The sequence below is a fragment of the Coturnix japonica genome, chromosome 1 (genome assembly GCF_054131305.1).
Source record: "Coturnix japonica strain WE chromosome 1, WE-NBRP24, whole genome shotgun sequence".
NCBI lineage: Eukaryota > Metazoa > Chordata > Aves > Galliformes > Phasianidae > Coturnix > Coturnix japonica.
The window spans coordinates 171,897,728-171,911,466 of NC_140663.1; the positions used below are offsets into that span (position 1 = coordinate 171,897,728).

Below are 13,739 nucleotides of genomic sequence, written 5' to 3' on the forward strand. Positions count from 1 at the left end.
AAGAGACCTGCCCCACTCTCACTGTAAGCACCTTTCAGGTACTGGAAGAGGGCAATAAGGTCTCCCCTCAGCCTCCTTTTCCCCATCAGAACAAGAGAACTTACCCAGCCCTGAAATCCTCTTTCCCTCTCCATTTTCCATAACTTGTTTGGAAATCCTGTCTCTGTATCAGCTGGGTATATGGAAGAGGCAGCAACAAAGTCCACATATCACCTCCAACTCTCTTCATATGGTGGTAATTCATGGTGGGTTTGACTCCTGACAATTCACAATGCAAAAGCCAATGAACCAGGTTAAACAGACTCACTGGTTCTCTTTCTGGAGTTCATAGCAGGGCTTTTGAGCACATAGACTCCATTTCCAGGAGGGCCGCAGGTATGGAGTAGCGTGTATTTAAAGATGGAATCAACCAGTAGTGATTATGAGACTGCCACTTTAAAAGATAAGAGAACTCATTTTTGGGGGGAGAACTGACACAGTTAATTGCCCGCTTCATTTTTGCCCGTCTGAGCTACTAAGATCCATTTTTATCTTCTGCTTTTCCCTGTATTTTTGCTGCTTCTGCCAACACAGTGATGCCTGGGTGTATCAGGAATGCCCACAGGGGAGGTTCTGAGAGCTGAAATAGGTTTGGGTACCTCAGCTCCCAGGATAAGAAGGATGCTAAAAGGGAGCAAGGTTTGTGGGGCCTTCACATTACGGGTCTGGGTTTTTTTTTCTTATGATGCTCATTCACAGCTACCTGGTGAGCAGCATCTGAGAACATCCGAGAAATGAACATGAGGGATGACGATGCCTTTCCATACGTGCATTTTTGGGGCTGGCAGTTCCCCTGCCCTCCTGCAGCCGGCGAAGGCGGAGCCCAGGCGGGCACCCCCGTTCCTCCCCCGCCGCAGCTGAGCCCTTAACAGGTAACGGAGGAGGGGCGGCCGCCGCGGGGTCGGATCGAGATCTGCTTCCTGGGTTTCCTTTCGCTTCAGCGGGGGCATCGCGGGGATTGAGTTCTCCGAGGCCGGGCTGGGCTGGGCTGGGCCGGGCTGGGCCGGGCCGGGCTGGGCTGGGCTTGTGGCCCGCCCTGTGGCCGCGCCCTCGGCTCCCCGTGTCCGCTGACACTGTGTCCCCATCCGCAGGTCCGAGCCATGGGGCCGCTGTGCGGCTGGGCGGCGGGGCGGCTGCTGCGGGTGGCCGGGAGTAGGGCCGGCCGGAGGCTGCTGCTGCTCAGCGCCGCCCGGATTAGCGGCAGCCCGGCGGGAGGGAGCCCGGCTGTCCGCAGGGAGGCCTTGGGTGTCAAAAAGCGAGGCTACGACATCACCAGGAACCCCCACCTCAACAAGGTAGGTGCTGCATCACACTGCCCTGTGCTCGCTGGGTGATGGAGGTGGGGTGCCAGCCCCGGTGTCACCCTGTGATGTGGGGATTTGGGGTGGGAACGACAGGTGTCTGGAGAGGGGCAGGTGGGGGGGAGGGAAAGACTCTTCCCCAGAGGGTGGTGGGCATGGAACAGTCTGCCCAGAGCTCAAGAGGTTTGGACAGCTCTATCAGACATAGGGATGGATTTGGGGTGGTACTGTGTTGTTGGGTTTGGTGATTCTTCTGTGTCCTTTCTGACTTGAGATACTTTATGCGATGTGCTGGTGGCTATTTTATAGGGATGTCACAGTGGGCTGTTGGCAGAAGGCACTTGGCTTGCATAGTGGATGCCCTGGCCCATCCACATATCCATCTGTGTCCATCCCCAAGGCCCAGAGCCTGGGAAATGCTCAAGGGAGGTGCAAGAACCTCTTTCTCACAGTGTGTCAAACTAGACAGAGCTCCAGGCAAGTTGCAAGTGGTTCTTCTTCAGCATTTGTCCTGTTCTCTTCATCATTCAATGGTAGTTGGAGAGTAACAGCTTGAACTGAAACATTAATACTTTGACTATTTCTCAATGTTACAAAGTGCTAACATATAACTATGGAGATCTATCATATTTCTTAAATTGATCTGGCTTCCACGGAAGGACACTAGAAAAATCTCTCATTTAGTGCCTTTCTGAAGTGTTCTCCCATCACTGTAATGCAGTGTTGCTCCTTTTGCCCACCCAGATGTTTGCTGTTTGTTATGTTCCTCTATCAGTACAGGCCAGACAGTCATCAATATGTCATCTTCAGAGCATTCTAGTGAGAAGGGATGTGGCTGACATCTATGGTAAGAGATATAGACCAAGATGTGGTGCCCCTATATAACTAGGCATTACAGTAAACATCCAGGTGTTCTTCCCATACTTTTCCAAACAGGCTTCTCTTGGCTGTTCGTAACAGTTTGATAAGGAATTAGCTGTGTTAAGCTGAGGTGGGATACTTCAACTAGTCCATATGTGGTTGAGGTATGATTGATGGCCATTTGTTCATATGTAGTGGTTTATTCAGCAGAATTGACTGCGTCCCTCCTGCAGAACCACAGACGGATTAACAGTGTGAGGTTATCGATCCAAGTCTTTACTTGACTGCTATGTCAAAGCTGCTTTCATTTAGATGTTGAAGTCACTACTGCCAGGTCCTCTCTGACACCCTCAATACCTGTAAAAGGAAGCTGTCTTCTGAGAAGCCCATCTATCTCCCAAACCTACCTGAGAATAAAAAAGGGAAAACTGGGCATAAGTTTGCACTTGTTTCTTTTCTTTGCTCATTGTTTATTCTATAGTTAGCTGGATTTGTGATGTAAGGAATATGAGCACTATATGAGCACTATATGTAAGGAATATGAGCAGTTATAGCAAATGGCTTTCTCATGATCTTGAATTCTTGGGTATTCTGTGCATTCTGCATAAGGTCTTTCTTGACTAGGATACCTTGGGGAAAATTTAGAGGATAAAATTGACCTTCATGTGAGGCATGATTAGGTTCCATCCCTGGAACTTGGTTCAATTATTATCAGTTATGTCTGAGTTATGCTTTCTTTGCACCACTGGAGAGACCATGTGCAAGGAAGTCCTGTAGCTTAAATCACGTGGTAATAGGAAGATCCTGGGAAGACAGAAGCACCTATGCTTCCTCTGTGCTGATGGACATACTTCATGTTTCTGTATAACTCCAGTACTGCTCTTCTTTGTGTTTTGGATTATTACAGCTCACATGATTCAACAGCAGGTCTTGGGAACCCTCTGATTCTTCTTAGGGTGATTGTGGTCCGCAATAGCAGTTGTTCTCAGGTGACAAAACAACTGTAGATATAACAGAAGGAAGAACTCATCACAGGTTTTAATTAAGTGTCTCATAAAGTAGTTCCTTTCCTGCCTTTGAACACTGCAAAATTGGAAATGCTAAGCAGTTTTGAAAATGTCAGCCACAAAGAACTGATGTGACCACACTGTGAGGCTGCCCAGGGAGGTGGTTTAATCGCCATCCCTGGATGTGTTTAAGAGCCGTTTGGATGTGGTGCTCAGGGATATGATTTAGCAGAGGGTTTTTAGAGTTAGGGTACTTTGGTTAGGCTGCGGTTGGACTTGATGATCTTCAAGGTCTTTTCCAACCTGGGTAATTCTGTTATTCTATGATCCAAGTGCATGTTGGTTCCAGAGGATTTACTGAAAGCTTTGGCCATGTCAAGGTAAGAAACCTGCTGCCAAGGCAGCTGTATTGGACACATTGGGACACAAGCCTGTCTTCGGCATAGAGGAGAGTTATCTTAGCACTCAGATCCTAAGAGGAAAGACGAGACACGTCTTATCCACTTCATATATTTTTTTAATGCACTGCGCACCGTGGAAAGCATCATAATAAAATATGGAAAAAGAATTACCGGTCTGCAGCTGTAAGAATGAAACTATCTGAAGAATTGCTGTGGGTTTCTGCAGCAGTGTTGAAGTCTGCTGCAGCACACATCATTGAGATGCAGAAGGTTGGTTCAGCCTTCAGCTTCGTGGGGATCAGGATTAAGCAGATCGAGGGTTCTTTGAGCATGGTGTCAGTAATTTGCCATTGCAGCTGAGACGAGACGATACAGCCTTGCACATGGATGAAATTAGCCTAAAATTAGCTGGATTAGTGAAATGATTGCATTTAGACAAAATTAGCAACTGCTACAAGGGCATTGCATCTGAAATGTGTCAGCAAGGTCAAATCAAGGCAGATTCTTCCTTCAATTTATTAAATCTTTTCTCTAAGCCCACACATTATATTCTTAAAGCTGAAGTTTCCTGCTGGCTTGCTAACAGTCTCAGTAGAAATTTACCCACTGTGGGTGGTGAGCATGGAGATTTTGAGTGGCTGTGTAACTCCCAGCATTTGTCGACTTCCCATCTGCTCATGTTTCCCAGCGTAAGAGTGTGAGATAGGCAGAGTTTAGAGTCTGTCCTCTTATTATTTTTTTTGAGGGGGGAGTCTGTATTTCAGCAAAGTTTAGAAGAGATGTTATTCGTTGTTGTTTTGGTTGTGGTTTTCTTGTTTGTGGTTGGGTTTCTGTTTGGTTTCTGGTTTTTGTTTATTTAAGAGCACTGTGGTTTCTTAAATATACTGAAGCAACACTTGGCCTACAAAGTCTCCACACAGAAAACAATGAAAGTGGGAGTGTGCAGGGGAAGGTGTCCTACTTACCTGTGCTGTTTACATACAGAATCACAGAATAGTCGAGGTTGGAAGGGACCTCTGGGTCTATCTGGTCCAACCCCAGCTAAAGCAGAGGATATGCAGCACGTTGCTCGGATTTAATGTGTGACTTCAAGTGAATAGATTCAGTTCATTGTCTCATTTCCAGATCTGTCACTGTGATTACAAAAAAAGAGATGACACAAAATGTTTCAAGATCTATAGATGAAATATGCTAAGAAAAGGTAAAGGCATTACTGTAATGGAATGGACTTTTCTTCCAAGTGCTGTCCATCCTAAATAAAATCATAAGAGATGAAGTTCTCTGCAAAGTCATTGTCCTGGACCTGACATGGCCCAAAGCTGCTGGAGTTCAAAGAGCATTTGGACAACACTCTTAATAAATGCACTTTGAATTTTGGGTGGTCCTGTGTGGATCCAGGAGTTGGACTCGATGATTTTGCAGATCTCTTTCAGTTTGAGATTGCAAGATGATGGCCTGGTCATCAAATGAAGCCCAGAGTAAGTCTACTAGTGCTTCCAGTATTGGCACCAGCATGCAAAAGTCCCTTTGCTTCCACAGCTTGGAGACCGCCCCCTCTTATTAATGCAGCACCAGGCAGCCATCTGCCTTCCTGTCCCACTGCATCATCTCCTGCTAACTCGGTTTCTCTCTCCTTTGGGATCCAGTCAGTGCTTTGACAGTAGAGCTGGAAAAGCTTGTAAGAGCGGAGGAGTCCTAATGCTGCCTAGATGATTGTAGTGCTTCTGCCTGTGTTCATGGAATCACCGACCCTGCAAGCATCAGTGCTTGTTTTGCCTTTGGTGCCTGTAAATGTCATGAGGGGCTTGGAAGTATCTCGCAGTCAGGTTTTATACATGCTGGGTTTATGCTTGTGGCACTAACAGGAATAAAATGTGGCTTGGACTGAAGTACTTGTTTGCTGAGCAGTTTGTATCATAAAAATGCCTTTAAAATTGCCTTTAAATTGTGGAATTTTGTGAGTTTGGCAGCTGCCTATGCTGCTTTCCTTCTATATTGTGGTTTCTCTAAGAGAAGCCTTAATTCTTAACACCACGTTTGTTTTGGTGTAAGGACAAAGCCAAGGCTGCACATAGTTCTTGTTTCATTGAGCGGAGTGAGCTTGTGAGTGATACTTGAATAAGAATTGCATTTAACTAATGAACTCTTCAGTCAATACTATGAAAATTGATATTGGTGTAGTTAAAATGGATCTAGAGCTGAATGTTACAGCTTGTTCAGCATTCCCACTTATTACATCTAGTGAAACACATGGCAAACCTCCAGCTGATTACTTTGGAAGCAGTCTGGATACTGAAGGTAAAGAGTAAGTTTGTTATGTGTGGGCACGGTGCTGTAAGCAGTCCTCACTTCACCACCTCCAAACCTTGTCCTGCATGAGTAGCAGGACTCTATATGTCACTGGCATTAGAAATTATGTGCTGCAGTACATAGAGATGAGTCCAAATTGGAGTAAACTGAAACCCCTAAGAAGCTGAGGGTGCTGGCAGGCTGGGCACATCCACAAAATGAAGCAAAGAGTAAAATGTCGTGGCTTGGTTTTGATTTAAGATGTCTTTGCTGTGTAGTTGGGTTCTAAAAGAGATGGATCTCAGCAGCTTTGTAGTGTTTTGTAGCAGAGGATGACCTGGAGCAAATTCATTTTGACTTGATTTTGAATAAATGGAACATAAACTGAATTTGTCTTTGGCTTCTCTAGTGGCCACCTCTGGAAGTACACTCATCCTGCTGTTACCAGTGTTAATTCAATGCTGAAAAGGAAAGGTCAGGTCTACAAAGAAGGAAAAAAACAACAGCCCATCACTTTATCAGAATCAAGAAATAGAAACTGGTCAGGAACTTCATTGCTTTGACTTGAAGCTTGCTGGTATGAGGAGCTGCGTTCTCAGGGTCTGGACTATTGGGTCTCATTGCTTTTGTCTCTTCTTGTAGGGAGTTGGACTTTGATCCTTATGGGCTCCTTCCAACTCAGGATGTCCTATGATTCTATGATGTGTTCTCCAGCGAATGGGAACTTGTGATCTAAATACCTGAAAGACCTACAGACTAACATCAACTTTCTTACAGATTTCTGCTTTAGTAGGAGCAGCACGTGAATTGTAATTCCTCTATTTTTAGGTATCGCTCTCGTAGAGTTTTATATAAAAATAACTGTGCTTTGCCTCGGCTTTGTTGCTTGAGTTATACTGAAACTGGTGAGGATCAAAAGTGGGTTTTTTATAGGCTTGTGGTGGACTTAGGTAGGGAAGCTCATTTTATACATTCACAAAATGGCCTGAGTTGCATAGTTTGACCTTTAATTTACTCTGTCTTCTTACATATACTTTGCTTCTGTTCTATTTCATCTGCTGACACAGTTGAGCGCAGTCCACAATTTCTACAAATGAGCTTGTGTGCAGCACACCATGGGATGTAAGAATTACAGATGGTACTGTGTATTTCAAAGTGTAGGGTGCAACATATGGGAATCAACACAAAAAAATAGTTTTTCATATTAATGCACAGCAGTAATATGTTCGCCATATTCTATTTATCCCTTCACACTCCCCTCCTCACATCCGTAAATAATTCTTCGGTCTCTGCAGAACATTGAAGTAACCAATTAGTTTTCCCCTTAATAAGAAAATAAACTGGAACGTAAATCATGTTGCCGTTCAGTAGGCGCACTTTGCTGAGGGTCTGGTGTCCCAGTGTTATTCTATGGTTATGACTTATGCCTGAGAACACTTGAGCTCAATACATCTGTCTGAAAGCCCAGTGTGAGACCTGTGTGAGTGATGGTAACTGTTGTAAGCAAGATTTAGTCCATGAATGCGCAGCAAGCCACTGCTCTCCATTGATTTTCCATTGACACCGCTTTGTGTTACTTTGCTGTTTTCAATCCACTTCAAGGGAGCGAAGAGACAAATGGCTGTTTTAACTGCCCCGGGGGTTTTGAGTCATTGAATCATAGAACCACTGATGTTGTAAAAGGCCTCCAAGATCATCCAGTCCACCTGGTCTCCTACCACCGGTGTTTCCCACTGAACCATGTCCTTCAGCACAACATGAGCATGTGTTTGATTTTTAACCTCCTCTTTGAGGCCCGGACGCTTGCTATCTCTCTCCCCAGACAGCATGACACTTTGATGAATGACTTAGATATTTTCAGCCTAGTAATATCTTTTATTTTTCATCTGGCAAAGCTTTTTATAGTTCTGCAGCTACCATACACAAAGCTTGGCTGTAAACTAAGCAGACTTGGGTTCTGACAAAGAAAAGAACACTAACACCACAATTTTTTGTCAATCAGACCTTTCTGCTTTGCTTCCCTTTGCAACTCTTGTTTGCACATGTTGAGAAAGGGTCGATGTTCTATAGAACGAATACAGATTTTCAGTGAATTTCTCTATTCTGTATAAAAGGTCAGCATTTTTTTTTTCTGTGTTCAGCTCGTAAAGTGATAAGTCTGTTTTGTAATATGTCCGTATGGATTAACTCTGTTCAGCCTCATAAAACACACAGTTAGTGCTGTACTGTGTTTTGCAACAGAGGAAGAAGTTGGTTATTTCACATACAGCAGTGTTCTGGACAAGGCATCTTGAACTTTAACTCCTTGGCTTAGCAAATGGATTTGTCATTTCCCAGAGAGGTTAAATTCATTATGGAAACTATTAAGTTCTGTTTAGTCTTTATTTCAGGGGTTTGGTGTTAAACCTACAGGTGATCTTAACTCTTGTTAGCTGCAAATGAAATGGTACAAAATCTTGTCGTTTTTGGAAGTGTTCATTTTATTAGGGCTTCTGTTTTCAGGATGGCCTAAGCAAGGGCAGGGGTTGGAGGGAGGGACACTCATAGTTCGACCAGAATAACTCACCAGTTTCAGTGGTTTCTGGGTGAGAGATGGGGTTTTTGCATAAGTACCTGAACATGTATGAAGTGACCAGGACATGGAAAAGAAGAACTGAAAACTCTTCTCTCTGCCACTAGCAGAGAGCTTGGCTTGTTGGTTAAAACAATGGGAAGCAATGAATGGGAGATCAACCATGTATTCTACATAGATGTGTCTACAGAAGTCTTCCAAAGCAAAGTTAATGCTGATCCCAGTGCTGCTTTCTGCAGAGTCCGATACTTAATACTCACTAGGGATTTTGCTGACATTGGCATCTTAAATGCTTCTCAAGTACACCATGTTCAAACACAAACTCAGTTGCTCAAAGAATAATAAAAGTTGTGGGAGGTTTTTTTTTTTGCCTTTAAGTTTGGAGCATTTTCAGTGCACGTACCACTGGGACTTGTTTCTCATTTCACATGTGCAACCCTCAAGTTTGGTACGCAGCCTAGGTTGTGATGTGCAATGGTATTTATTAGAAGGAGATGTGTGTGACATGCCTTTCACTTCGTGTGCTGATGCCAGCAGCTTTTAAGAGCTTATGTCCAGGGGAAAAAATGTTTGTTATGGCACAGAGGTCTCCTTGAACGCTGCCGTTTGGCTTTTAAAAGACAGTATAGGCTTAACCCATTGGGGGGCTTTCCACTGGTTTGTCAGCTTTGCATCCAGCCTTGCTAAAATTGAGGAATGAGAGATTATTTAGTCACGGAAGGATGAGATTAAAGATTGTGTGGTGTGAAATTCCACTTTGTGATACTCTTTTATCTTTGCTTCATCTGTCCAAGCTCATCTTCCTTTTGAGCTCTGGGCAACCAACATGAAATGTTTTGTTGATTTTCCAATGCCAAAAACCATTCCCAGCATGAGAGCAAGGAACGCTGGACTTCTTCACAAGAGGTGCTGGACAAAGAACAAGTGCACTAAGTGAGACCATGGAGATCTTGGGGCTGCCCTGCAGAGTCCTTGTAGCAGCTTCATAAAACTTACCCAAGTGCCTTTGTATTATGACCTTCCATTGGTGAAGGGTAACTGGAGTTTTGAAACCAGAATGAATGCATGGCTGATACTGGAGCTGGGCTACGCTCCCTAAAGGCAAGTAGTTGTTTTGGGTTGAATGTGTTATAACTTCAAATACAGTTAACTAAATCACTTGTCATATGAATAGAAAAGAAGTGATGCAAAGGTGCTGGAAAGGAGCAGCAAGAGTCTGGCTCCTGCTGGAAAATACCTCTGGTGTGTTGGCCACTTATTAAAAGCTAATTGCATTTTAAAGATAAGCTTTAATGGATTTGGCAGTGAGAGTGCAACTGTAATCAGATCTCGTTGTTTTGTACCAGTGCCTTTCAGGTTGCTGTGCAAGGTCAAATGTCCCATTGACTGGCAGCTTTACTGCTTTGCTTGTAGGAGAGTAACTGGCATTTGGTTGCAAAATGAGTTTCCCACTGAAGTCAAATACAAAAAAGTATATGAGAATCCAGCAGTTTCACTACCTGCAAAGCTGAAAACCCTTGTAGCATTTATTAGGATTTCCAGCAGGGAAAAAGGGATATTAATCTTGTTTGACTTATAGAACCGTAATGTTTGCGTTGCCATTTGGAATGCAGAGCAAAATTGTTCAAGCAGTGTTTCCTGAGGAATAGCAGAATCGGTAAAGTGAGTGCTTTTAACCTTTTATTTCTGTCAGAGGAGTAAAGCAGTTCATAGGACCCTAATATTCAATACTGTTGGTGAAAGGAAGGAGAGCAGTGAGTGTGGTTACAAACTGAAGAAGCAAGGAGCAGCTGAAACGTCTCATGTCTTTCTCAATGTCTTTGTTTGTCATCAGTGTTATTTAATCTCTGAGCTGTGGCGCTGGATCACGCGTGTTTGTGGGAGGCATAAACCTCAGTCTTGTTGATAAAACAGTCACTTGGTCAGTCCTATGCTGGTTTTAGTTTTCCTAGTGTTACCAAACTGCACTGAGGTCTGAGCTGATTGTAATGACTGCTGATCTGGGGCCCAAACCAGATCTACCTGGAGTCCTGTGAGCCCCTTCTCTTTCAGCTTCTTGGTAACTTTGATATGCCAGTAATTTCAGCCTAGGGGAAATTCTTAGCGCCTCTTAAAGAAAGGCTTACAAATTAGACAGCATAATTTAGATGTTAGGTAGAAATTCTTGGTGGTGAGGCCTTGGCATTGCTGCCCATAGAGCTATGGGTACCCCGTCCCTGCAGGTGCTCAAGGCCAGGTTGGATGGGTCCTGGGCAGCCTGAGCTGGTGGGGGGCAAGCAGCCCACAGCATGGAGTTAGAACTGGGTGGGCTTTAAGGCCCTTTCCAACATAAGCCATTCTATGTTTGTCCCTCCTCTCTTCCCCCCTGCCCCCACAACTGACATTCTCTAAAATCCCACCTCTGCTTCATATCAAACATAAATATGTTCAGTTCCTTTTGTAGACAAATTATTGCTGTTAAAACTGGTTCTGAAGTTTTTGTTTACACATACATGTACATATTGAAGTGCTTAACTTCCTCGGGTCCAGAATGTACTGCCCTATTAAATACATGCCAAAATCTCCACGTTTTTCATCCTTCTGAAGATCTGGATTTTGATGCATGTTTCAGGTCAATGCAGATGTGTGATTTAGTTTGATGGCAGCTGGATAGTGGTGTTGGCTGCCACACCCGTTTGATTACCCAGATTTCAGACTGTCCCAAAGGGCTTTTCCACAGCAAACTTCTGGTAGCTCAATACTGTATGTCAGTGGGTAGCTAACGGGGGGAGGTGGGATGGAGGATCAGGGAACCAGGCTGGGCCCTCTGTGGGTTTCGACTACAGCAAGGGTGTTTTCTGAAACTAAGGGATATAAGTCAGACACCGTTTCAAATACTAGATTATACCATTTGGGGGGATGAATAGCACAAATTGTACCTTCTGCAATCTTTGTCTTCATCAGACTTGAAATGTTGGACATAGAGATGTGTGTTTCCATGCGTGAATATCACCCCTTCATGTGTAATGGATGCTGATGTGTCTTTCATAAACTGGTCCCCATATTCCAAAGTCCTGATCAGCTGCACTCTGATTTGTATTGGTACAAACTGTTTCATAATTTATTTATTTTTTTTGCCTTTCTTTTCTTCTCTCTCTGCTGCATCAGAACTGCAGAGCAGAAGACTAGAGTTACTCAGGCTCCATTAGTGATCAGTAGTAGTTCATCCACACAATAATTTGTTTATAATAGCACAGAAGTACTAAAAGTCTGTGGCTGAGAATAACATTTAAACCTCTCTTCTTTTGTTTATGCAGGCTACGCACTAAGAGCTTTATCACAGTAACTTAGAGGGAAGGACAGGACTTCATTCTTTAGTGCAAACCAACCTGTCCCCAAAAAGGGCTGCAAAGAACTGAAATCGATCTGAAGAAAAGCAATTAATAATTCTTTTCATATAGCCTTACCCTGAGGCAGTTGAGCTTCTAAGACTGATCCCTAAGAGTGTCACCAGTGTGGTGACACCATTTTGATGCAGGCAATATTAGCACCTACCAACGCTGGGTTCACATTCAGAGCAGGTTGAAAGATCTCCTACATGCATGCTATTCATTTCTCAGAGCACTATGTGTGCATTGTGGTGATAGGTACTGTGCAAACACAAAAGGGAGACATCGGACACCTTTCTGAGACACTTCTAACTTTATTGTAAAATGTATAATTTAATGTGCTGGAAAGCAGTATCTAAAATATTCTGTATACCGAGAGCTTACATTATTCTATCAAGACTTTGTGTAACTTTGCAAGGTTCTTAAGTTTGCAAGCAGGGTTTCTCTGAGATATGAAGTACTCCCTTGGTGAGACCTATGTGTTTGGCTTGCTGTGCCCTTGCAAGTTTCTGCAGCACACTTCTGCTGTGAGGAGGATCTGACTTAAGTAGTTCTTGAGGCTAACTTGCATGTGGAAATGATGGAACTGATTCACATGTGCACTATGGCCACATCTGGAATTGCCAGGCATCTTGCATCTGCTTTCCATATGATCTGTGCAAATGCAGAGTTGCTGATCATCTTCCTTATGCACTGGATTTTACATCCACTTGCAGATTAACTCAGCTTGAAGACTGTAGCTCTGAGGCAGGTTTTGGACATTCATGGGGCAATGGGCAAAGCCCATTCATTTTTATCCCCCTATTGAAAGATCTAGGTGGGAATGATGAACGTGCCTTGAGATGCTGGTATGTAGGAGAGTAGACCTGAAATTTCATCCTTTAGGGATCAAATCTATGTGCTTGGTAATTCACAAATACTAGGTGAAAGAACAAGGTAGTAGAAGATTTTATTGCTCCATAAATTAAAAACCATGGCTATTATGTAGAAACATCACTTACACTGATAATTTTCTCCAAGTTAAGCCTGAAGTAGAAATGATACTTTTTTACTCCTGGTCAGTTCCTTCACTATTCATCCTGCAGAGCTGGTTGGTCAGTTGCTGTATCATAGCCCTTCTTATCTCTGCCAGCAGTTATCTCAACCATAGCATGTTAAAGCACATTACATACCAACTGCTGCGTCCCATTCCTCCCATCAAACAGACAACATTCTATAAAATGAAATGCATTTTGTCAAGTATTTCCCAAAAGGGAAGTACAAAACAAGCTGCTGGCAAGCAGGTGTTCAGATGGATAAGATATAAAAATATTCCTAGAACTTGCATATTGTTTTGTTTTAATTAATCTTCTTAGTTAATCACATTTTCTGTCTTTATTCTGGGTAATTTAAAACCTCCAGTCAGACCCTGTATGTTACAAACCCCCATATATTTGAGGTTATTACTTTGTCTGCATTACTAATGTAATAATTCAAGGGGAAGTGAGGTAAGGTGAGTGCTCGTGCTTTAAGCTAGTGGGACAGAGAGCTGAGTGTTGCGTGCTCTTCCTGCTGCTTAACCATCTTACTGGGCAGATGCTGCAGCCAGTGATTTCTTAGAAACCAAGAGATTATTGGCCTCGTTTTCCTCTCATTTTATTTAATGACACCTTCCAGCAATTGTTTAGGTCTAGATCCAAAGCAGATTGAATTTGATGGGAAACAAATGAGTAATTGCAGCCGTTTGCTGTAAAGTATTCAGAGCTGTTGTCATACTGGCTTTATAACGTTTAAGAAAGTGCTTTGCTGAAGTAGGGCATACGTTTTTGATTTAGTATCCCTCTGCTGCAAGACTGTATATTTGGAGTGTCTTCTGGCCAAAGTCTATCTAAAAAGTGGCATTACAGGAGCACAGCCAGGTT

At 43.4% G+C, this 13,739-nt stretch overlaps 1 protein-coding gene across 3 annotated transcripts in view; it reads left to right on the forward strand.

The window, feature by feature from the left end:
* The first annotated feature begins 614 nt into the window (after positions 1-614).
* The window catches only part of ME3 (malic enzyme 3), a 99,329-nt gene continuing 86,204 nt past the window's right edge, over positions 615-13,739 (forward strand). The window contains exons 1-2 of one of the 3 annotated variants that reach the window (XM_085536495.1): positions 615-911; positions 1,131-1,334. In XM_085536495.1, coding sequence (XP_085392621.1) covers positions 1,140-1,334 — 195 coding nt within the window. In that variant the 5' untranslated portion in view covers positions 615-911; positions 1,131-1,139. The other 2 variants (XM_085536496.1, XM_015852389.3) reach the window with 2 other exon arrangements.